Source organism: Cebidichthys violaceus, unplaced genomic scaffold (genome assembly GCF_023349555.1).
Source record: "Cebidichthys violaceus isolate CVI_PGR_0920_01 unplaced genomic scaffold, fCebVio1.0.p SCAF_36, whole genome shotgun sequence".
Lineage (NCBI taxonomy): Eukaryota > Metazoa > Chordata > Actinopteri > Perciformes > Stichaeidae > Cebidichthys > Cebidichthys violaceus.
Genome location: NW_027176550.1, coordinates 1,934,755 through 1,960,000, shown reverse-complemented (window position 1 = coordinate 1,960,000; position 25,246 = coordinate 1,934,755). Strand labels below are relative to the sequence as shown.

The 25,246-nt window shown below is 41.9% G+C and overlaps 3 protein-coding genes across 6 annotated transcripts; 2 read left to right on the top strand and 1 right to left on the bottom strand.

The window, feature by feature from the left end:
* Positions 1-4,678: 4,678 nt before the first annotated feature.
* On the bottom strand, positions 4,679-18,521 carry LOC137884107 (splicing factor U2AF 65 kDa subunit-like). Of its 4 annotated transcripts, none has more exons than XM_068725799.1 (11): positions 18,376-18,521; positions 16,185-16,401; positions 15,876-15,979; positions 12,094-12,257; positions 11,858-12,002; positions 10,930-11,068; positions 10,780-10,859; positions 8,324-8,446; positions 8,156-8,238; positions 7,572-7,814; positions 4,679-7,079 (listed from the first exon to the last, which is right to left on the bottom strand). In XM_068725799.1, exons 1-11 carry the CDS (start codon positions 18,422-18,424, stop codon positions 6,948-6,950), a joined length of 1,479 nt encoding a protein of 492 aa, XP_068581900.1. In that variant the 5' UTR covers positions 18,425-18,521; the 3' UTR covers positions 4,679-6,947. The 4 variants fall into 4 exon arrangements, with proteins under 4 accessions (XP_068581900.1, XP_068581902.1, XP_068581901.1 ...); XM_068725801.1 differs by having other exon boundaries at positions 11,011-11,068; XM_068725800.1 differs by having other exon boundaries at positions 8,156-8,242; positions 11,858-11,974.
* Positions 12,277-15,452, top strand: LOC137884104 (trichohyalin-like). Its single transcript, XM_068725795.1, has 4 exons — positions 12,277-12,555; positions 12,624-12,744; positions 13,716-14,718; positions 14,894-15,452. Exons 1-4 carry the CDS (start codon positions 12,277-12,279, stop codon positions 15,450-15,452), a joined length of 1,962 nt encoding a protein of 653 aa, XP_068581896.1.
* A 1,071-nt stretch (positions 18,522-19,592) lies between the features above and the next one.
* Positions 19,593-25,173, top strand: LOC137884117 (dehydrogenase/reductase SDR family member 7C-B-like). The gene is made up of 7 exons (XM_068725813.1): positions 19,593-19,738; positions 21,793-21,970; positions 22,668-22,780; positions 22,878-23,088; positions 23,163-23,255; positions 23,838-23,987; positions 24,761-25,173. Exons 2-7 carry the CDS (start codon positions 21,799-21,801, stop codon positions 24,967-24,969), a joined length of 948 nt encoding a protein of 315 aa, XP_068581914.1. The 5' UTR covers positions 19,593-19,738; positions 21,793-21,798; the 3' UTR covers positions 24,970-25,173.
* Positions 25,174-25,246: the final 73 nt, after the last annotated feature.

Sequence of the window (25,246 nt, the reverse complement as noted above, 5' to 3'; positions counted from 1 at the left end):
CCCCAGATGAGTGACAGCAATACAGAGAGCAGTTTGTGGTGTCGAGTGTGCAAGGAAAGAGAACACAGAGAGAGAGAGAGAGAGAGAGAGAGAGAGAGAGACAGAGAGAGAGAGAGAGAGACAGAGAGACAGAGAGAGAGAGAGAGACAGAGAGAGAGGGAGAGCGAGAGAGAGACAGAGAGAGAGAGAGGGAGAGAGAGAGAGAGAGAGAGACAGAGAGAGAGAGAGAGAGAGAGAGAGAGAGAGAGACAGAGAGAGACAGAGAGAGAGAGAGACAGAGAGAGAGGGAGAGCGAGAGAGAGACAGAGAGAGAGAGAGGGAGAGAGCGAGAGAGAGAGAGACAGAGAGAGAGAGAGAGAGAGAGAGAGAGACAAGAGAGAGAGAGAGAGAGAGAGAGAGAGAGAGAGAGAGAGAGAGAGAGAGAGAGAGAGAGAGAGAGAGAGAGAGAGAGAGAGAGAGACAGAGAGAGACAGAGACAGAGAGAGAGAGAGAGAGAGAGAGAGGGGGATGTGTGCATTAGGACGAGTTAAGCCCGAATCATCTGCTGTGGTTCTGAACACGACATCTGGCCTAAAGATGCTTGATCCCGTCACTCTGCTCAGACACAGAGCAGCTTGACCTCAGTGTGTTCTGCTTCTCACCAGCTCATCCAGGGCGAAGCTGAGGCTGCCGTCTTCATACAGGATGAAGAAGCGCCGCTGCCATTTCTGACGGTGAAACACACACACACACACACACACACACAATCACCACAGAGTCCCGATCAAGAAGAATGAATGTGTTTGGGCCTCATGGCGTCCTACCCTGGACCTCTGCATCGGGTTGTCAAAGTCCGTCCCCTCAGGAGCCAGACACAGCCAGCCTCCATACAGCGGTTTGGCCTGAAAGGTGGAGGAAAGGGAAGAAGTGTCCACAGAGTTTACTTCAGAGTTTACTTCAAAACATGTTGAAAGCAGTGAAGAGACGCTGTGACTGGAGTCACATGTTCAGGGTTCAGGTGGAGCAACAGGAGCAGAAATTACAGGGAGGTGTGAAACCATGAGGTGGACCGAGAGACACGACTCCTTCTAACAACGTGAGGAACGACGTCTTCTGACACCACCTCCACAGGACGGAGGGCTTCAAGTAGAACCAAGTAGAACCAAGTGCAAAGTAAATACACATCTCTTCTGCTGACGTGTTTCATCAATAACTGAGAATGTTTAATTAACTGTTTGTCATAAATGTAGTAAAAAACAAACATTTTATGACTCAAAAGTGATTATTTTTCTCTGATTCATATCATGTGTGTTTAAATTCAATATGGAATAATAATAATATAATAATAATAATGATAATAACAATAATAATATAATAATAATGGTAATGATAATAACAATAATATGAATATGAATAACAATAATAACAATAGTAATTATAATGATGATAATAATAATATCAATAACAATAATAATGATAATGACCATTTATCAGGTGTGTTTGGATTAAATATGGAATAATAATAACAATAATAATGATAATAATAATAATATAATAATAATAATGATAATAATAATAATAATAATAACAATAATAATAATAATGATCATTTACCAATTTCTAAATTTACAGCAAACATAACAAAAGCTTTAACTTTGATGACACATTTAAGTTTAGTTTATCTTTTGAAACAACGCAGAAGAAAATGTAATGTGGTCACAATAACATTTAGAGTACAACACAGACAGTAGTTTTGGGACTATTTCATTTTGTTTTGTGTTCTTAATATCTATTTATCTAAATGTAAATTTTGGGTTTAAAAACTGCAAATAACTTGTGTTCAGTCTCTAAATGTTCACGTCTTTAAACTAACAGATCCTAAGAGGACTTAGAGTAGCAGAGAGAAAACTACTGTAACGTCTTTACGTTTATATATGTGAGTGTTTTCAGACTGGAAAGAAGAATGAACACATTAATGAATAAAGTACTCTTTAAATGTATTTAATGTATAAGTTTAACTTTAAACTAGCTAAATACGGTCATTTTATGACGCAAATAACAAAAAGCAGAAGACAACTCGTCAAATATCAGAGACTCAAAGTAGTTTTCTGGACCTAAAAATGAGTAAAACGGTTTAACTTTGAATTAATGTTGATATTTTTAGGGTGAAACTACTTTTCCTCTTTGAGTTTAACTCTCAAACTGCCGCATTAACTTAATAAGTTAATAGTAAATAATAATAACCAGGAGCAGACACATGACGTCAACGTGCGTCGAACACGAGTTACCATAAAACGCGTCTTCTGGACGTAAACACACGTCTATTAATACACAATCATCAGGTAACGTCCCGTTACGTTACTGGTACAAAGTACAACGTAAACAGAGTAGTTTTCACGTTACCTGCTCCATGCCATGGTCGGTCAACAGATGCAGCTCGCGGGACTTGAAGCAGTTTTGACATTTACTTTTATTAAATATGTTCGCCTGGAATTTGTTGCACGGACTCGTCGCCTTTTCCCCCGACATGTTTTGCACACGGCGCCGCTCTCCCTCCTCCGGTGCTTCGGATGGACGAACATCTGTCAAACACTCTCAGGGAGAGCTGTTGACTCTCTGTCGTCATGGACACGTCACGTGACGCGGTAACCCCCGAGCAGCATCCGGTCGCAACCTACAAAATAAAACCAGCAACAGTTTTATTTTATTTATTTATTAAAATGAATAAAGTATGGATAGCAAGTAACCATTTGTATCGACAGTATGTTAAAATAGAGTAAGGTAAGATCCAGCTTGATCCAAAGAGGAAATGCAGGACAGAAATAGTAGAACAATAATTAACATATTTTAAATAAGAAATAAGAATAGAAATAAAAACTATACAACAGCCCAAAAACTCAGAATTACAAGGCAAGTATATTGTACCACATACACAAGAAAGAACAGTACTTATATTGCAATACTGTCTTCAGTGAAGTAAAAGTAATATACCATCTACGATGACAACATACACCAGAATCATATTTAAAAGTGGAATGTTGTGTCTGTATTTATATATAAATATGATGCGGTACATAATATAATAAATATGTACATAATATAGTACGATATAGTACAGTATAATATGGTATGGAATATAAAATGTAATATGAGGTGTATACAACATACAAAATAGTATAGCAGTGAATCGAATAATTAACACATTTTATTTATTATTAATTAACAAATTCATTTTATTTTTTATTAATTAACACATTTTTAATAATGAAAGATATAAACTGTGTAAAGCTCAGGTGTTGCATATTGTTGATACATGCAGCTGTAAATTAAATGTGTTGTTTGACAAAGATAATCAGCTGATTTGATTTGATTTGATTTTTGAAGATGAAAGCTTAAAATAATATATTCAGTGAATCAAACTATTCAGCGTTTACCTGCATGTGCAACAACAACAACAACAACATGACAATACAATCACCATCAAGTCCATCAAAATTAATATTAAGATCATGTCTCATGTCTTCTTTGGAGACGTTTGAAACAGTCATCTCTAGATCGGGTTGTATTTACTATTTATTTTGAAAGTAATAACCGGAAGTGAAGGGATTATATTACGTCTAACTTGACATTTGATCTCTACGCCAGGAAATTGTAATTTAACCCATTTGTGCCCAAAGACCACATTTAAGTATGATAAGGAGACATCACACAACATTGGTTCTGATTGGTCTAAAGTCTTGAAACTTCATATGTACATACTTAAGGAACATATCTAACAGTACAACTTCTTTTATTTATACAACATAACAAAAATCATACTTTTGTTAATAATAAAAGACAGGATTTTGGAAAAATGAGGACAAACGTCGAACAGTGTTTATGAAATGTCTATCATATGAAATCTATTTGTTTACACTGCATACGTGCACATCTTTAATATTCAACTTGTTATGAGTTCATATATACCAATTAATTGATACTCCTTGTAGTTTCTAAGATACAGCAATTCTTATTGTACTATATTTAGTCTTTTTTTTCAATATTTCCAGTACACAGATGCAAGAGGCTGCTAAATATATATTCCACATAAATACAAGTTGGACAGAACTACTGTAAATCATGCAGCAGGTGAAAACCTTCACTTGAGGACAAATTCTCCATTAGTTTCAATGGATTCCAACTTTCAGGAAGTAGTTTTATTTTATTCAACTAGTTTTTTGTAGATAATTCTCAAATACATATTGAAATGGAGAATGGCTTCTCATGACTTAAAATAGTTCTGTGCAACATGTATTCATATGGAATATATATAGGAGCTTCTCACATATGTGTACTGAAAATATATATATTTTTTAAAAACTACATTTTTAATGCTCATTTTAGGGCATTTTCTTCAGGATAAAAATCCTCAGTCCCATGTGCTTAAAGACTTAATATAGTATGATACTCACTGTTCAGCCACAGTTTCACCAATTTTAAAAATGTCTTCTAATTTGTGTTTACTAAATTGACGAAAATAATGTTCATACATACATATATATAAAAATGTATAAAATGATTAAACTAATAATAACTTAAGCCATTGGTTAAATAGTGTTGTAGTTTCTCACTGTGGCCATTGGAGGGCGATGAACACTCATGTATCTAAACACAATGACACATATATAAAGACAGAAACAACACAAAACTAACAGCTGAAAACTTTAAATAAATAAATTTTTAATATCTGTATCGTCACGTAACTGAACAAATGCATGTCCATGATAAATGTATTCCACACAGACAGACTGACAGTGGATGCAAGCATTTATTCAAGGCAATGGCAGTGGCTAGGATTCTTCAAACTAAAAAGGTTTTTCAAATTGTTGTCCATCCAAAATCGTATAAAAACAGCGGCTGTTTATTATCAGTTGATATGTTCCACTTATTACACTAACATACCATTTAAAACAGGACAGTTTGCTGTATATGCAAACCAGGTGACTTCTAATGCATATTTTCTCTGATTTGTTGGGTATTTGTGTCTGCACTATTTCATAATAAATGAATGCTTTGATTTATTATGTTTTCTCCGACAAATCACACAAATAATAAAGCTTGAAAATAATAATTCAGTTTATCAACAAAACTTAAAAGGTGCATTTCTTGACATGTGCATATGCGTCATTTATTAAATGAGACCACGAAGACGGATTCAATTTTGTTATTCTGATTTTGACAACAAATTGTCGACCATTGCTGGTTACAGGGACACATTTGACCGTTCAATAAGCCCCGCCCCCTCAGTTACTGTACTGTTGCTATGTCGGTTAAGCTAACGTTGGCAGATTAACCTTTGAAAGTAGTTTTTTAAACAATGGGTCCTTGATTTAAGACAGAGGAGAACAAAAGTTTGCATTTAAAGCCGGTTGACCGTCTTTTTTTTTTGTGCAGATTTTGCTCGCTAGCTAGCTCACTGAGCTAACGTTAGCCCTATTCCATGAATTGGTTAAAAACATATTTGACGTTTATCGCTGTCTGCTGCTTTGTTTTCAAAATAAGAATCTCATAAAAGGGTTCTCAAATACACACTTAATGGATGATGTGCCAAAAGAATGAGGCTAAGGCTAATTCACCATCCTCACTAGTTGATGGTCCACGTGGAAGACAGGGAAAGAAATGTTGCTTTGCATTGTAGAGCTAGCAAGCTAATTTAGTACAAGAAATGTGAATGATGTGGAAAAATGTGAACTCAAGACTATTGTTGTTTTAGCATGACACGGTCTGGTTGTTATTATTTTTCAAACAGGATGAGGACTAACTGATGTATTATGTAAATGTTATCTCAGGTAACGTTACATGTGTTTGTTTGAATGTCCTCTAAGCCAATAAAGAGCAAAGCAGAGCTGCTAACGTTAGCATGATAGCATGACCAAGATTAACTTCCTAGTTTACAGCTGACTAGCTAGTTAACATAATCTGTAACCCCACAAACTAACTAGCATTAGTTAGCTTTTAGGATGAGGACTAACCAATGTATTATGTAAATGTTATCTCAGGTAACGTTACATGTGTTTGTTTGAATGTCCTCTAAGCCAATTAAGAGCAAAGCAGAGCTGCTAACGTTAGCATGATAGCATGACCAAGATTAGCTTCCCCACAGCAAAGAAGGCTAGCTAGTTAACCCCACAAACTAGCTAGCATTAGCTCCTTGGCCTCCTCAGTGAGCTACTGTAGCTAGTACGCTACTTAGCCAGACATGCTAACATTTGTAGCTTATATTGGAACTGACAGTTTAATCCATCTTTACACTTAAGTTCTTTAAGATTTTTCTCAGTCCGTAATACTGCAAATACAAAGGCTTCCATCATCGTGCCATAGGCTCGACCACCATTGTGTCTTATTACTTTGATATTTCATATTTACAAAATGGCCGTTCTGACAAAAACAATGGACGTTTGGTGTATGTAAGCAGTGCAGGTAATAGCATTATATTTATGGTTAAGGAACATTAATGTGTGACACATAGAAGAAAATATTACTTTGGAAAAATAAATAAATAAAAACTTGTTCACTCTCATAGCCCCACAATAAACATTTACGATGGCTTCTCAAATCTGAAACAGAGAAATAAATGTTTGTGCTCAGGAGTTAAATCTAAACATATTTTTTTCTCATATAGTGCATACTCGATAGGACAGCTACTCTGGCATCATCAGGCAGTATTAGTTTAGGTACATGTCACATTCATTCTACTACAAATCTAATGGATACTACAGTACTTTTTAAAGTCAGAATGTTCACTGGGTGGGTGTTAAAGCTAAAGCTGGGAGTTAAGATATTCAGTGAAGAAACACACACTGCAGTCCAGTTCGTTAAGTAGAAGACGTAACAAAACAAGTCTTTTCCTTGACACGTTCGCGACATTCAGAGGAGTAAAGAAACCGACTGAGTCTCACGAACAGAAAGCCAGAACATCGCCTGTGCTTTCAAAAGTCGTGTCTGTGATACATGTCCGGGTCGTAGTATTTGGTGACCACCACTCTGTTGGCAAACTTGCGGCCGGTGAGAGCTTGCATGGCTTTCTGACAGTCGGCAGCAGAAACGTACTCCACAAAGATCTGGAGAGAAGAAAACAGTCTGTCAGGTCCTGAACTATGAAGATGAGGATCTCAGATCTGTGACTCCTTCAGGAGCTTCTTTATATGTGTGAGAAGTTCATTAAACATTGTGGTGTGGCCAAAAAAACAACAACATCATTCTCAGTCCTGAATGTTTCCCATAGAAAATCTTGGAAATGCGGTTCTGCCAAGAGAAGTCAATGCTTCATGTGTTAAAGCTGCATTCTCACTAATGGACATCAGGCGGCGACTCCTCTGGTTGTATAGGAGTCTATGAGAAAATGACTCTACTTCATGCGGCCGCCTTGAGAAAAGGCGCATTTTGCAGAGCGCGTTTTTCCAGTTTGACAGTTAAAAGCAAAGACCAAGAACAACCAAGTGAGTTTGAGGGTTTGTGCTAGCTTTGTGAAGCTAATGGACCTTAAGAGCGTATAATAATAATAACAATAATAATACGTGTTCCTGTGGAGATATCGAGGTCTCAACTCGTACCTTTCCACAGCCGGGGACTTCCACTCCGTCGACGGGTCGGGGGATCTCGATGGAGCGGACGCTGCCGTACTTGCAGCACTCCTCGCGGATGTCCTCCAGGATCTCCTCGTAGTCCTCGTCGTCCACCAGCTCCTCGGGCATCACCATGTTGAGGAGGCACAGCACCTCCGTGGGGATGCCGGAGTTCTGCAGCCTCTGAAGCCCGGGGACCTGCAGCGTCACCGGGGTCTCAATGATGGAGGTCTGGGGGAGGGAGGAAGAGTCGTACTCATCAGCTCAGACTCCGTTTCTACAAATAAGATCTGACGGAGATTCTGCATGTAGCAGATTCACCGTCAGATCTTATTTGATCTTTGCAGCTAATTAATGCAAAGATTTCCTCAAGTTGTTTCTGCGGTTTGAGGTTTGGAATCAGTGTTTTTGCATTTTTTTGTTGCAAAGTGGAGGCTATCATCTGCACTCAGTGTCCTCCACGGTTTGAGGAAATACCAGGATGTAATACCAGGAAGTACTCTCCCAGCATGCTGGCTCACAGTCACACCTGTTGCTTCTGTAATTGAATGTAAGAAGGTAAAAGGACTCACAGGATTAGCGTTCTTAGCTCCCACGCTCGCCCTTTGGACGATCAGCTTTTTGTCGCCCAGCTGCATCCCGTTGAGTCCGGCGACTGCCTGACGGAGAAACACACGGAGCTCACAGTGAACATCTCAAACAGCACGGCCATCAATCTCAGCAGCTCGTCGCAGCGTTACCTGATCGGTGGCGCCGACGTCGACGTATTCGCAAAAGGCGTAGCCTTTCGACAGCGACGTGGCACTGTCCTTCACGAGGTTGAACGCCTTGAGAGGCCCGAACGAAGTCAAGAGCTCCTTCACCTGCGAAGAAGAGTGGAGGAGAGGAGACGTGAGGCGGAACATCCACAGCGGACACGCAGACAAACCTACAGAGTGAAACATCGAATCACAAAGATGAAGTTATCACTGGAGACAACATGTGTGCAGCTAAACACAACTGGCTTTGGTCGTTTGAACATTTTGTGTTTTTACAGATTTGTGCATCGCTATGAATAGAAGGAAGAGAAGAAGCTCATGTCTTCTGAAGGGTTGTGAAGAGCTGATGATGTGGATAACTTCACATTGACATCATTATTAATATATAATATATAAATATATATAATCTCATGTTCAAAATTTGAACTTTTTTCTGTTTTTCTACGACAAGCTGAAAATAAAATAATTAGATTTAACTTGTATTGTATTTTGCCAGCTATACAGGCACATTACAGTTAATAACAGTTGGACAACATGTTCTCTTACCTTTACATTAACCCCCCCCCCCCCACCAACATCCTCAACTCTTAATCCTTAAACCCCCTAAATCCCGGGTCCTAAACGCGCTCCAAAAGCATGATGGGAGACAGAGGAGAGCCTGCCGGCTGGGAGGGAGTCCGTGTGAGCACCAGAATGTCTTACTTGCCTTGTGTTACATGTTGGCATGGCAGCAGTAGATGAGAACTACTGAACAAATTATGAGCGCAGACTTAACGATCTTACAGGCCCCTAGCTGGGGACAAAGTGGGGGAACAAAAAATGAAAGAGCTGTGAGTATCAACGCAGTGGCAAGTGACTGCAAGAAGTGAAAAATAAAGTTGTGAGTAATATACATCTAGGACGGCCTTTTAGCGCTGCTGTCGGCTAGAATAAAGAGGATCACAGAGGCGGAGGAGACGGCTAATGTTCCCACAAAAAACGTTCCAAATTTCCAAGATTAAAGTAGTGAATTAACAAGAAAAAAAAACGTGGATATTCACCGAGATTAAAGTCGCAAATTCACTTTTTTTTTGCACATTCACGGCTTTATAATCTCAGAGAATATTCACAGGTTTTCTTTCTTGTAAATTTGTGATTTTTGTCTCATAAATTTACCGGTTAAATCTCAGAGAATATCTCTGAATATCACCCCCCTCCCCCGGCTCTGTAATTATATATATATATGTATATATATATCTATATATAGATATATATATATATATATATATCTATATATACATATATTATTTGTTTACCTACAGCAGCCCTAAACGCCGTGGCATACATCAGGCTTCATGCGCTCTTGAGCGAGTTGGACTAAATGAGACAGAATTAAACTGTTTCTTCTCACCTGAGAGCAAAGATGGAGTCTTAGACTCAGTGAAGCCTTTTATGAATATTTAAATAACTTTTTGATATTCTCAAGGAAAAAGCCCAACCATATATTTAAACTTCTGGTTATGATTCATTCACAACATTCAATGCACTTCAGGAGGTTTGTGTGATTTTTCTTTTGGGTGTTCCCACTTTCCCTGAACCTGCCTGATTTTACCCATAATGCCTTTCTACAACCACCTAAACTTATTGTCTCAGTTAACAGCAGGTGTAACCCGAATAAAACTGGATTTTTGAAGCAAAAGCTGAGATGCAAAAGCATTGAAATTAATAATTACTATTGTTTATCCAATAAATCAATTAATCGTCCCTAAAACATACAAAATAACAATAATAACAAAGTAAATATTAATAATTATAATGGGGTCAATACACCTTTCTGCCATTCAACTCATAATTTAATAAATTGATTGTACAGCTACTGAACTATGACAGCCATCTCAAAATAAAACATCCTGTTTTCTTAAGGTGGACTTTTTCTTTGACAATATGACTCAGATGAACCAGGAGTCTAAATACACACATAAATAATGTTATGTTAAATAATGTTCATCAGCCTGTTATATGAATATGCTGGACTTGTCTTACCTTTCTTTAATCAGAACGCTTAACATGAGAAAGGTATAAGCAGTTCACTTAGTCACAAAAATCCTTTTTATATCATTAATGACATGATATATGATTCATGTTTGTTTTAGAAAAATAAATAAAAAATAATAATAATCTGCAGAAGTCATTGTGAAGAATGAACCTATTTTGTATTATGTTTCTATATTGTGTTGTTGTTAAACTGTTGTTCTTAGTCTTTTTTGTGCTGCGGGGTCACGTTCTGTTTCTGGCTCTTATAAACAATCATTTCTACCATTTCTACAGTTACTTTATGTCATAGAGAAACCTAAAACATATTTTGTGGATGTTTAAAGTGCGACAACAAACCTCAGCAGGTGAGAGAATAAAAGAGGAAACAGGAGTGCACCTGTTCAGTCCGTTCCTCGGTTAAATACCTGGTCGTCGTTCAGGTAGTTGGGCAGGCCTCCTATGAACAGTTTGTGGGGGGAGTCGGGAACGACCGTGGAGACGACGCCTACGACAAGAAAAACATTTAGTTCACGTGAAACAGAAAACGTCATCGCTTCGTAGAGTCGGTGACGCACCGGGGACGTGGAAGGCGGGCTGCTCTGAGATGCCGGGTAACGGCCGGTAGTCGTGAGGTCGTCTGATCTTCAGCGACTGACCCTGAAATATGATCCCGTCGAAGGCCATCGCCTGCGTCGTCTCGTCTACGGACCGGAACTGGAGAGGGACGTGATTTAGAGACGTTTGATATTTAAACATCTGCTTCATTAAAAAAATATATCACAGTCAAATCATGTAATAATAACAGGCTTTAAAGAAACTGTGAAAAATTTATTTAAATAGAAAACAGAGAAGAAGAAAAGCCACAACACGATGTAAACAAAAAAACAACATTTAAATCGACAAGTAAAAAAACGACAAGTGTTGTCGTTAAAAATGACAAAACGACAAATTAAATAAGTACAAATGTCATTGAGAAGTTTAATTACACCAATAATCTATAAAATATGTGAAATATTTTAAGATTTGAATGAAGTTTCTAGCTGAAAGTATGAATAAGTAAAACAAGATTTGAAAAAGGTAAACACCGTTAGCTCTGTAAACACCGTTAGCTCTCTGAGCACTGTTGCTATTGTTTTGCACTGTTCATGCTGTTAGCACCGTTAGCACCGTTAGCACCGCTAGCTGCGAACCACCGGCTCGGCCGTCACCATGTTGAGAGCTGTGTTGAGGCAATAAATATGCCCTGAATTACATATTGATTCACCTTTAACTAGGGATCTTTGGAGCTGCTGGTAGCTAGATTTTTTTCCCCCTGGTTCCAGTGTTTATGCTAAGCTAAGCTAACCGGTAACGGGCTGAAGCTTCATACGTAACACTAACAGACGGACGTGAGAGTGATAACGAACCTTCTCATCTGACTCACAGCAAAAAGAGAAGCATAAAAAGGTCTTGCTTTAAATGAAGACTTTGTGAATGTACCGTACGCTCCGTCACAACACGCACCTCTAAGAAAGCAAAGTTTTTGTCCTGATTGATCTGCACAGCGAGCACAGGGTTGCTCGGGGCTTGCGAGAGGCCTGCGAGCCTCATCTGAGCGTTGAAGAACTCGGCCATGGACTCCTGAGGAGGAAGACAACAAACAGCATGGCTGGAAACAACACGAGCACATCAGTGTTTGATTTAAATACCACAGAATGAACAGGAAGTCTAAGAGAAGGGCAACGAGAGAGAGGCTTCACCTCAGTTACTCCAAAGGGAATATTTCCAACGTAAAGGCGCCTGGCCTGTCTCGTCATCTGACTGCCAACGATGGGCACTTGTGTTGGAGCTGCAGCCACTCCGGTGGTGGTGGTGGTGGTGGTGGACGTCGCCAGCAGAGCTATCGTTGGTATCTGGCCGGCGGCTGGAGGAGAGAGAGGAAAATGAGGAACGTCGGGAACGTCAGGAATGTGAGGAACGTTGGGAAAGCCGGGCACGTGAGGAACGCCGGGAACGTCGGGAATGTGAGGAACGTCGGGAACGTGAAAAACGGAGGGAACGCCGGGAATGTGAGGAACGGCGGAAACGTGGGGAATGTCAAGAACATCAGGAACGTGGGGAATGCCGTGAACGTCAGGAATGTGACGAACGTCGGGAACGTGAAAAACGTGAAAAACATGAGGAACGGCGGGAACGGCGGGAACGGCGGGAACGGCCGGAACGTGAGGAACGGCGGAAACATGGGGAACATCAAGAACGTCAGGAACGCCGTGAACGTCGGGTACATCAGGAACGTCGGGTACATCGGGAACGCCGGGAACACGGGGAACGCCAGGAACGTCGGGAACATCAGGAACTTCAGGAACGTGAGAAACGGCGGGAACGTGAGGAACGCCGGAAACGTCGGGAACGTGAGGAATGTAAGGAACGTTAATCTCGGCCAATACAAATGTATGAGGAATGTCAGTTTTCGCTTTATAAGGGAACTTCCAAAAACCCAATTGTGCCTTTTGTTCCCATCTTTCCCAACCAATATTTAGGTCCCAGCTCAAAGGGCCGGCCAGCCCGAAGGAATGTGAGGAACGTCAGAAACGTGGGGAACGCCGGGAACGTGAGGAACGTCGGAAACGTCGTGAACGTCAGGAACATGAGTAACATCGGGAACGCCGGGAATGTGAGGAACGCTGGGAACGTGAGACACGCTGGGAACGTCAGGAACGCCGGGAACGTCGGGTACATCGGGAACGTGAGGAACGTGGGGAACATGAGGAACGTGAGAAACGCCGAGAACGTGAGGAACACCGGGAACGTGGGGAACATGAGGAACATCGGGAATGTGGGGAACGTCAGGGATGCCGGGAACGTGAGGAACGCGAGGAACACCGGGAACGTCAGGAACACCGGGAACGTGAGGAACAGCGGGAACGTCGAGGACGCCAGGAACGTCGGGAACGCCGGGAACGTGAGGAACAGCGGGAACGTCGAGGATGCCAGGAACGTCAGGAACGCCGGGAACGTGAGGAACAGCGGGAACGTCGAGGACGCCAGGAACGTGAGAAACACCGGGAATGTCGGGAACGCCGGGAACGCAAAGAACGTCGGGAACGTGGGGAACGTGAGGAACATCAGGAACATCAGGAACATCAGGAACGTGAGGAACGTCAGAAACGGCGGAAATGTCGGGAACATCGGGAACGTGAGGAACGGCGGGAACGTGAGGAACGACGGAAATGTCGGGAACGTCGAGAACGTGGGGAACGTCAGGAACGTCGAGAACGTGGGGAACGTGAGGAACATTGGGAACACCGGGCACGTGAGGAACAGCGGGAACGTCGAGGACGCCAGAAACGTCGGGAACGTGGGGAACAGCGGGAACGCCGAGGACGCCAGGAACGTCGGGAACGTGAGGAACAGCGGGAACGTCGAGGACGCCAGGAACGTCGGGAACACCGGGAACGTGAGGAACAGCGGGAACGTCGAGGATGCCAGGAACGTCAGGAACGCCGGGAACGTGAGGAACAGCGGGAACGTCGAGGACGCCAGGAACGTGAGGAACACCGGGAATGTCGGGAACGCCGGGAACGCAAAGAACGTCGGGAACGTGGGGAACGTGAGGAACATCAGGAACATCAGGAACGTGAGGAACGTCAGAAACGGCGGAAATGTCGGGAACATCGGGAACGTGAGGAACGGCGGGAACGTGAGGAACGACGGAAATGTCGGGAACGTCGAGAACGTGGGGAACGTCAGGAACGTCGAGAACGCGGGGAACGTGAGGAACATTGGGAACACCGGGCACGTGAGGAACAGCGGGAACGTCGAGGACGCCAGAAACGTCGGGAACGTGGGGAACAGCGGGAACGCCGAGGACGCCAGGAACGTCGGGAACGTGAGGAACAGCGGGAACGTCGAGGACGCCAGGAACGTCGGGAACGCCGGGAACGTGAGGAACAGCGGGAACGTCGAGGATGCCAGGAACGTCAGGAACGCCGGGAACGTGAGGAACAGCGGGAACGTCGAGGACGCCAGGAACGTGAGGAACACCGGGAATGTCGGGAACGCCGGGAACGCAAAGAACGTCGGGAACGTGGGGAACGTGAGGAACATCAGGAACATCAGGAACGTGAGGAACGTCAGAAACGGCGGAAATGTCGGGAACATCGGGAACGTGAGGAACGGCGGGAACGTGAGGAACGACGGAAATGTCGGGAACGTCGAGAACGTGGGGAACGTCAGGAACGTCGAGAACGTGGGGAACGTGAGGAACATTGGGAACACCGGGCACGTGAGGAACAGCGGGAACGTCGAGGACGCCAGAAACGTCGGGAACGTGGGGAACAGCGGGAACGCCGAGGACGCCAGGAACGTCGGGAACGTGAGGAACAGCGGGAACGTCGAGGACGCCAGGAACATGAGGAACGTCGGGAACGTGAGGAACGTGAGGAACGTCGGGAACGTGAGGAACACTGGGAATGTCGGGAACGTGAGGAACACTGGGAATGTCGGGAACGCCGGGAACGTGAGGAACGTCGGGAACGTGTGAAACGTGAGGAACATCAGGAACATCGGGAACGCCGGGAACGTGAGGAACAGCGGGAACGTCGAGGACGCCAGGAACGTGAGGAACGTCGGGAACGTGAGGAACACCGGGAATGTTGGGAACGCCGGGAACGTGTGGAACGTGTGGAACGTGAGGAACATCAGGAACGTGAGGAACGACGGGAACGTGAGGAATGCCGGAAATGTCGGGAACGTCGGGAACGTGAGGAACGGCAGGAAGGTGAGGAACGTCAGGAACGTGGGGAACGTCGGGAACATCAGGAATGCGGGGAACGCTGGGAACGTGTGGTACATCGGGAATGTCGGGAACATGGGGAACACCGGGAACGTCAGGAATGTGAGGAATTTCAGGAACGTCAGGAACGTGAGGAACGTCGGGAACGTCAGAAACGTGGGGAACGTGAGGAACGTTGGGAACGTCAGGAACGTGGGGAACGCCGGGAACGTCAGGAACGTCGGGTACATCGGGAACGTGGGGAACGTGGGGAACGCCAGGAACGTCGGGAACGCGAGGAACGCGAGGAATGTGAGGAACTTCAAATACAAAACTGTTACCTAAATCTTTACTTTTACTCATGGCTGGTTTATTTTCTCTACAAGAGAACAATTCATCATTTATACAATGTAAATTATTGTATCTATTATGATTTTTTATTTTATTTTTCTGGAGACATTGTTCATGGATAAAATAACCAGACAGGACAGTCTGATTGTAGCTAATCCAGAAGATTAGAGATGAAAAAAACTTAAATAATCACATAAAAATCAAATATTGACATGAAGCTGCATTGATTTTCTACATTGTTCACAATGATCTAATACAAGTATTCATTGAGGCACCATTCATATGCAGACAACTATCACTGGATCACTCCGATACTGAAGGAAACGTAAAAACATTATTATTCTCAGAGAAGTTCTGAAGACACAAGTAGCGTCTTGTGTCTGTTATAAACGAGCAACAGGAGAACATGATGAGTACCTTGCATAGCTTTATATTGCATTGGTGTGATGTGTTCAAAGCCAGGAGGAGGCACATCCCAATACTTGCAGGTCCTTTTCTTCCTTGTTCTCCTCGGAGAGTGGCTGGAAGCAGAGGAATTACAAAATAAGAGCTCAAGCGCTGTATTAATAGTGACACTTAAATGCCATCAGTTCTCTAAAAAAAAGCTCTAAAGAGTGGCTGCTCAGCAGAAGACATCAGACAGACTCTGGTGAACATAGTGGAGCGTTTAGCAGATAAAGACTGTATGTTGTACTACAAGTACCTGCACACTTTCCCCCCACTGACCTGTGCTTCTTGTGGTCCCTGGAGGAGCTCCGGCGGTCCCGGCTCCTCTTTTCTCGGCTCCGGCTCCTCTTTTCTCGGCTCCGGCTCCTCTTCTCTCGGCTCCGGCTTCTCTTCTCTCGGCTCCGGCTCCCTCGGTCTTTGCTCCAGCTGCGATGCTTGTCTCCTCGGGCTGGAGATCCACTGCGACTCCTCTTCTTGTGTCTTTCTCTTTCTCTCTCTGTGCAGCAACAAGCAGGGATTACTATGTGTGTCTGTTATTAAATACTCCACATGTGTTAATAACAACGAAGACACAAGAGCTGCAAAAGTAGACAGAAACATAATTGGCGACTATTTTGATAATGAAGCAATTTTTCGGGAAAAAACACCATCTTTAAGTATTTCAGTACAACTCAGAGGTACTTGTCCTTAACTTGAGTATTTCCATTGTATGATACTTTATACTTCTACTCCACAACATTGTACTTTGTCCATGTATTTAACAGCCATACTGGCTTTGACTTTAAATACAAAACCTATAATAAACTTAGAAACGTGTTTTCAGTTATGTGGCCTGTTGAAGTATATTAAGACTACATCAACAAAACAAATGTACAAATCATTTTATCAAACAATACAAACAATATCTTATATAAAGAACACAGCGAGTAGAATGAATATTACACATTAACATAAACTACCAGTGAACAGAGTAAACCTGACGTCAACAATGAGATAAAGTTCTAATCCGTCCCACAACAAAAATAACAAAACAGAGAAATAACATAAATAAATAAATATAAATAAATTATTATTATTATGTTGTTCTCATACAGTTTAAAACATATATTACATTTGGGACCTTGAAGGCTCTGTGGAAGGAGGCATTTTTCATTATAAGTACTAATACTTAAGTGAGGGATCTGAGTACATCTTTAACGCGATAGTAACCTGAATATCTTTGGAGTTCTACACATTGTTCTTAAAAACAACGACCACACGAGCGTAGAACAAATCAATAGAGGTACTTTTCATTTGTGTTCGGATCGGATCCATCTGGCAGCTCCACGCTGATGAACTCAAGTTTAGATGAAACATATTAGTGTTTTATGTTTCTTCTTCATTTGACTTTAGATCCTTATTCATTTCCTTCATCAGGTAGTTGAACTGTTTGTTTTCCACTAGTTTGATAGATTGATTGTTTGGATCATTAGTTCTTATTTTAAAAGTCTGGTTCCATCACAAAAAAACTTAAAATGCAGGAGCCTCACAATGGAGAATGTTTGGGATTTTAGCTTAAACAATTCTAAATATATATATATATATATATTTTTTTACAACGATCAGTGTTTTCTCATGATTGTAAAACTTTTTCTTTTTTAGATGTACAACACAAATCAAAGTTGATTATTATTATTATTTATATTATTATTATTATTTTTATTATTATTGCTTTGTTTTTAGACGTACACAAATCAAAGTTATGATGCTGTTATATTATCATTTTTACTATTATTGTTATCATTTTTATTATTGTTATCATTTGTATTGTTATTAGTATTATATTATTATTGTTATTAGTATTATTATTATTTGTATTGCTATTATCATCTTTGTTATTATTATTGTTATCATTTTTTATTATTATCATTTGTATTATCATTTGTATTATTATTATTACTATCATTTTCATTGTTATTATTATTTGTTATTATTGTTATTATTTTATTATTGTTGTTATTATCGCTTTGTTGTTGTTGTCAGGTGACTAAACCACAAGAAGCACACATTAGTTTAATAGTTTCTTTAATCATATTAATAATGTGTGGTAACACATCATAATGACTCACGTGTAGCTTTACAGGAGAACAAATTAAAAAGGTGCAATATTTGAACTGAGTTTCGCTTCCGGGCTGCTTCCTTCGCGCACGAGACAGCCGGAAGGTAAGTTCGGCGGTGTTCTGTCACCGGTACCCAGACTACGTCAGGTTCACCAGCGGCTGTGGGACGAGGATGACGTTACCGGCATCGTTCACATTGTAATATGAATAATTCATAATGATGCTAACATGAATTAGCTGAGTCACGTTGTGGGGATACTCCGCGCTGAAGTTGTGCCGTCAGGAGGAGTTATTCATTCATAAAGAAGCTGATGTGTATGGCGTAATGGAGCTAGCTTGAAGACCTCACTGGGGGCACAGTGAACACTCACCCTGTCGATTCTCGCTCAGCTGTTTCTCAAATTCCTCGAAATCCGACATTGTGTGTGTGTGTGTGTGTGTGTGTGTGTGTGTGTGTGTGTGAAGATACAGCAGGTCTGCGTGTCTGAGGAGGACGATCAGCCAACCGGTCCGCTGAGTGTCGGTGCAGCAAAACACACTGAAACCTCCAAAAACCACAGAGGCGATAGATATGTACAACATCCGGTCAAACCCGTCAGAATAAAAGCATCCAGACGTACCGGCGGTTTCTAATTTAAGAAAATGTTTCACCTTTATTTACACATATTAGTTAAACCGTTAAATTAAAAAAGGAATCAGTAAAAAGAGGTCTGTGATATAAGTGATGTGTATACAAACCTCAAACATTTTACCAAAATAAAGTACCTGTGTACTTAGTTACATTTCACCACATAAGTAGACATGTTTGAGGTCTTTAGCGCCACACAAACGACTTCTTTCATAGAAATCAGGCCTACTTTTTACAAAATATTTAAGTATTTTAGTTTTTCTTTGTATAACTGAACAAATAGTAGTGTATAGTATATATATATATATATATATATATATATGTGTGTATATATATATGTATATTTTTTATTCCCCTACATGTATCTGATCGCTTGAGTTGCTTTACTGATCGGGAATAAACATAAAAACACATGAAATATAAAATTTATCATATTTCTGCAGATATCACTACCCAGAGTAATATAAAAAGCTACATGTTAATATCAACCCTGCAATATAATGTCTGTATTTTTTATTATTTTATTGTAGTACCGTCTTATCTTATATGTTCTTATTTCACATGTTTCGTTATGTATGATTTTTGTTTTTTAATTTTGAAGCTCACTGGCTCTACTCTGCTGTATTAAACGTGTTAAATAAGTAAACATGACTTTAGTCTCTAACATGTTGAAGACCTCTCCACAGCTCTCCCTCTGGCTGCTCAATACAGAGATCATTTAAAATGCACGACATTCACTTTGTTGTCTTTTAATTCTGTTTTGCTCTTTATGACGTCATGTGTTGTAATTACAGTACAGTACATCAGAAATGTCACCTGACAGAAGCCAATACAACCCCCCCCCCCCCCCCCCCCCCCCCCGTCACTCTAAACATAAACATGTCGACAACATACGTGGAAAATCACTGACTCAGCTGTGCTGCTATTAAAAGAGCTCAAATCCTCAAAGTGTTGCTCCGGCAGCGCTGCAGTCTAACCCTCCGTCAGCGCTGCAGTCTAACCCCCGTCAGGTCGGAGGAGCTCTGTGAACGAGCTGCTGAGGCTGAGCGGCTCCTCGGGAGGCGATTAATAAAGAACCCAGAACTCCTGCAGAGGCCTCAGAAGCAGTAAGTGTCGGCTGCTCATTCATTTCTTGCTGGATCGAGGTCAGATAGACGGACCGGCTCTCTTTGAGCCACTCGTGCCGAGAAACTTCATCAACAAACTTTTATTCTAAACAGCTGCTGCGTGTAATAAAAAGAAGTTTGTATTTCTTTATTCTTGTTGCTGCTCAGTGTGTGGTCGTGTTGATGTGTCTCTCGACTGTTGAGGAACACTGAGGCTGGTTCTCTGTGGCATTGAGTCTTTGTGAGAGCTGCAGTATCTATTTCTAGGGCATGTGTATATTTAGACAAACAGCCGGTGCTAAAGGGAAAGGTTATCTTCACGTTCCCTGTTGGACACATCTAGAACATGTACGTGTCTGTCTTCATCATCTGACAACAGAAAGTGTTCCTAACAGATTACACTTTCTGTGAAAGACAACTCTATGACGTCAGGGACGGACTAGGAGACAGTGAGCCAGAGGACACAGACGTAAAAGACATCTCACATGGGATCAACAGTCCTCTAGTCTAGTTGTTTTGTGTCCCTTTGTTGTTGTTTTGTGTCTTTTTGTAGTTGTTTTGTGTCTCTTTGTGGTTGTTTTGTGTCTTTTTGTAGTTTTGTGTCTTTTTGTAGTTGTTTTGCATCCGTTTGTAGTTGTTTCGTATATTTTTGTAGTTGTTTTGTGTCTTTGTTTGGTTGTTTTATGACTCTTTGTGTTTGTTTTGCATCTGTATGTAGTAGTTTTGTGTCTTCTGGTCTTTTAGTAGTTGTTTTGTGTCTTTTTGTAGTTGTGTTGTGTCTTTTTGTAGTTGTTTTGTGTCTTTTTGTAGTTGTTTTGTGTCTTTTTTTGGTTGTTTTATGACTCTGTGTTTGTTTTGCATCTGTATGTAGTAGTTTTGTGTTTCCTGGTCTTTTTGTATTTGTTTTGTGTCTTTTTGTAGTCGTTTCATGTCTCTTGTGGTCATTTTGTGTCTCTTTGTGGTTTCTCTGCGTCGCTGTGGTTGTTCTTGTGTCTTATTGTGTTTGTTTTGCATCTTTTTGTGTTCTATTTTTGGCCATTTATTTCATCTTTTGTGGTCATATTGTGACATTTTTGCATCTCTTTGTAGTGACTTTGCATTTCTTTGTGGTCATTTGACCGACCGACCACCTGATTAATTGATTAATTGAGCGAGTCCCTGGTCCTGTTCCCGGTTGGCGCTGTTCAGTAATCCAAGAAATTAAACAATACAAACAAATATCATTTACAGTTTTATGATTCAGGAAGGTGGTGAATACGATGTACGTCTGTATATTGTATTTAAAAATCCAAAAGTCCATATATACAAAATCTCAATAATGATGTGTTTTTGAGATACTATTTGTTTGGATGACCGATGTAAGAACAAGATGTCTTATCTGTTTGTATTTCAGAGTTGTAAAGTAGTTAGATTAATAAATGGTTGAAGCAGGTGAGATGGATTCCAATGTTACGGAGCCGGAGAGCTTTTGGGTACGAAACGCTGCTTTTCTCATGTTCACTAGATGTGAAACGGACATCTCATCCCATCTCATCTGCATCCTCAGAAACATAATGTTTCATCTGAAAAGTATGTTTAAAGCGTCAAACATACTTTAAAAACAAACAACAAAACAAACCAGCTAACGCTTATTCACTTATTCACTTTGTTCCTGAGATTTAGAGAAGATTGACACCAATGTAAAGTATGATGAATATGAAGCTACAGTCAGCTAGTTAGCGTAGCTTAGCACAAAGACTGGAAACAGTGTGAAACAGCTAGCCTGGCTCAACAGCTCACTAATTAACATGTAGCATCTTTATTTGTTTATTTCGTACAGAAACTGATGCTTTTACAGGAGCTAGCTATTCCTCCCTGTTTTCAGGCCTTATGCTAAGCTAAGTTAACCATTTGCTGGTTGAAATCGTACATTTAAATCTCCGTCAGAAAGTGAATAAGCGTCTCGGAATGTTAAAATATGAATTTAATATTTCCCGAGAGTACTTACAGAGATATCTGTACTTTTGCTTTGTATCAATTCTGCATATTGAATATGAAAATAAAACCTTTTCCAGGATATCATGCTGGAGATGGACTCAGTCTGGACCACCACTGTCCTCCTGGTTCCATGTGTGGTGGTGCTCACGGCTGGATTCTTCTACCTCTACAGCTTCATCGTGGGTCTGCTGTCCAAAACGTCAGTACGCAACAAAGTGGTGGTGGTAACCGACGCTTTATCCGGGCTTGGAAAAGGTAACAATGCTTTAAAGTTACTGTGAGGAACTTTTAACTGGTCCTGAACCAGTCTCAGTGTAGTCCTGATCCTCTATCAGACCTCCATCAGTACAGAGACCATCACAGAGAAGGTGGTCTGTTTCTACTTATTCTTAATGCTCGTCATCGGAGCCACCGGGTCGGATTCTGGTGAAACCAGTTGAACTCATGCAGGTTCACCAGAAACTCCTTCAGCTCAGACTCCAGCAGAGACCGGTCCACCGTGGACAGACCCAGATCCGGCTTCACCTGCAGCCTTGGACCTGCAGTCGGAGCTCCGGAAGAAGGAGGAGAGCTCAGCTCCAGGCAGTAGCAGATGCTGCCTCGTCCTCCTCCTCCTCCTCCTCCTCCTCCTCCTCCTCCTCCTCCAGGAGCAGAGCTTCTCGTCTCTGGGAGCCGACACCACGCTGCTGGAGACCCAGGACGTATTGCTGGACCCACTGGAGGGAAGGGATCCACGGGAGAACCAGAACCAGGACTGAGAGGAGCAGACTGTCAGACCCTGCTGCAGTAGAATGAGAGGTTCTCTAAAGAACTACCGCTTTAGTCCACAGGGACCAACAGAACCAGCACAGAATAAAAGTTCCTCGTAGTAACTTCATCAAATAATAAACCGCTCCGCTGAGACTCTTGTCATCCGTTTGATTTCACGGTGAACTGTATTGTTTCCATGCAGAATGTGCAGGAGTGTTTCACCGCGGAGGAGCGAGGCTCATCCTCTGTGGGAAGAGTTGGGAGAAGCTTGAAGAACTCGCCGATGATTTGTCGAACGCCTCAGACCCAACTCTGGTAAGAATACCGGCTCTGAAGCACAAAACAGAGAGCGGGTCAATACTACAATACTACATTACAAGTAGAAGTACTACTTATAATCCCCGTTCCTCAGACGTTTCCCTCTAAACTGGTGCTGCTGGACTTCGGGGACATGGACAGCATGCCCGATGTGATCTCTGAGATCCTGGAGTGTTACGGCTCCCTGGACATCCTCATCTTCAACAGCGGCATGAAGGTCAAAGCTCCGGCGCAGAGCGTGTCTCTGGAGATGGACAGGCTGCTGATGGACGTCAACTACTTCGGACCGGCCACGCTGGCCAAAGGTAAAGACGACGGGAGACGAGCCTCGGCCCGTAGAAGTACGACACCGCTTGTGTTGAAGACATTTCTGTTTCAGGTTTGCTCCCGTCGATGATCTCCAGGAGAACCGGACACCTGCTCCTGGTCAACAGCATCCAGGGGAAGATAGCTGTGCCTTTTCGCACCGCATGTGAGTTCTATGAAGGGAAATACAATTGTACTTCTTACTGTGGGTTGCTGTTGTACTTATTCTCAGCGAATATGAGAAGGATTACCGTTAAACTTTGCACAAACATGAATGGTTCCAAATCATGAAGTTACATTAGTGGTTCTGGGTCACTGCCATAGATTCGACACACGCATTCATGTTCCCCAGAGGATGAGCCTCTGACTTTTCATCTAGCGCCATCATCAGGTCAACGCTTAATGTGTCCAACGCTTGTAACACTCCTGATACTCCCATCAGCCTCAGCTGTACTTTCTGTTTAGTGCTAATTAGCAAACATGCTAACACGCTACACTAAGCTAGAGACTTAGCGGATTTAAGTCCCGCCCCCACACCGGAGGGTAAAAACAAGTCATCGTTCGCCGTTGACTTTGTATCGTGTGAAGGTGCCTCCTCCTTAAAAGATGATTATTAATATCATTATGACTAAAGATGGCTGCTGTGTGGTGGGACGCTACACCAACAGGGTAAAGTACCCAGAACTACTCGTGTACTACCTACATGTACACGGGTGTAGTGTAAAGATACTGTGTTTTTACTGTCCAGACGCAGCCTCTAAACACGCCGTCCAGGCCTTCTTTGACTGCCTGAGAGCTGAGGTGGAAGAGTTCGGCATCTCCGTCAGCACCATCAACCACACCTTCATCAGCCGCACGTCCTCGTCCGACACACGGGCCTCCAGATCCATCTGGTCCTGTGAGTACGATCAGGAGGACGTTCAGCCAGACGTCGTACATTCTGACCGCTGCAGTGTCACGACAACTGTATATATACATATATATATATATATATATATATATAACTGCTGTATGTTCGTGGTCCCCAGAGGATGATTCTGATTGATTTTAACGATCAATTCTCACCTGAGCAACACTTCTGATGTATATTTAAGGCTCTCAGAGGATTTGTTTTTCCTCTAATAGTCTAGTTGATATCATGCGTGTATGGAGCGTGTTCTTAAACTGCAGTAATGTATTTATAGTTGGCATAAAATGGCATCTTACCTTTATTGAGATACAGACAGAAAAGATTTGAGATATTGTACTTCAGTAAAAGTAGTAATACCACAATAGATAGAAGTACTCATTACAAGTTTTATATTAGATTATTTGTTTTGATTAATTTCTGTCTTAACATAAATAAAACCTGATCACATGTTTATGTATAAAATATTGATCTTTAAAGTAGCTGTTAAAATAAATGTAGAACAGTAAGTATAAAGTGGAAGTATAAAGTAGCATTAAATAGAAATATACACGTGCGAGAGTACGTCAAACCTCTACTTAAATATACTCAGTTAAATCTCACCACTAGCGTACAACACATTGAATACAGACGTATAAAGGTTCACCGGTAGTTAGACCGTTAGACCAGTAGTTAGACCGGTAGTTAGACCAGTAGTTAGACTGGGTTTGAGGGTAGCTTTAATGAATGTAAACGGTATCACGGTGTCTCTCTGCTCCTCGCAGTGCTCTACGTAAGGAAACCTCTCGGCGTGTCTCCGGACGAGGCCGCGGCTGAGATCGTGAAGACGTTGAGCAGCAGGAGGAAGGAGGTGCTGATCGCTCCGTCGCTGCCGAAGGCGGCGCTCTACACCCGGTCGCTCTTCCCCGACGTCTTCTTCTCCGTGATGGCCGCCGGAGTGAAGAGCGCTGCGGCGGCTGACACCATGCAGTGAGACCGCCGAGGACGTGTCTCATCACCGTGTAGTGAGACCACTGAGGACGTGTCTCATGATGTCAAGCAGGCAATCTAAGACATAATCAACGATTGAAAAAAATCTAATCTAAATCTTTTTTTTTTTTTTCAATTTTGAATTATGGGATGCACACTGGGATTACTTGGGATGCTTGTCTGTGTTTCCAGAGTTGATATAAAAATAAAGAAAAAATATATTTAATTGTGCTTTCTTTGTTGTGACGACATAGGTTAGAAGGTCACGTTAGCGCTGATTC

Bases quoted from the DNA above. Each gene is read 5' to 3' on its own strand.
- LOC137884104 (XM_068725795.1), top strand. From the start codon at position 12,277: ATGAGGAACGTCGGGAACGTCAGGAATGTGAGGAACGTTGGGAAAGCC. The intron at 12,745-13,715 runs GTGAGGAATGTA...GGGAACGCCGAG, and splicing joins ACGCCGGAAACGTCGGGAAC to GACGCCAGGAACGTCGGGAA. The intron at 14,719-14,893 runs GCGGGAACGTCG...GAGGAACATCAG, and splicing joins CGTCGGGAACGTGAGGAACA to GAACATCGGGAACGCCGGGA.
- LOC137884107 (XM_068725799.1), bottom strand. From the start codon at position 18,424: ATGTCGGATTTCGAGGAATTTGAGAAACAGCTGAGCGAGAATCGACAG. The intron at 12,258-15,875 runs GTACTCATCATG...TCTCTCCTCCAG, and splicing joins GCAATATAAAGCTATGCAAG to CCGCCGGCCAGATACCAACG. The intron at 7,815-8,155 runs GTGAGTCCTTTT...TCCCTCCCCCAG, and splicing joins GAGCTAAGAACGCTAATCCT to ACCTCCATCATTGAGACCCC.
- LOC137884117 (XM_068725813.1), top strand. From the start codon at position 21,799: ATGCTGGAGATGGACTCAGTCTGGACCACCACTGTCCTCCTGGTTCCA. The intron at 22,781-22,877 runs GTAAGAATACCG...CCCGTTCCTCAG, and splicing joins ACGCCTCAGACCCAACTCTG to ACGTTTCCCTCTAAACTGGT. The intron at 23,988-24,760 runs GTGAGTACGATC...TGCTCCTCGCAG, and splicing joins CTCCAGATCCATCTGGTCCT to TGCTCTACGTAAGGAAACCT.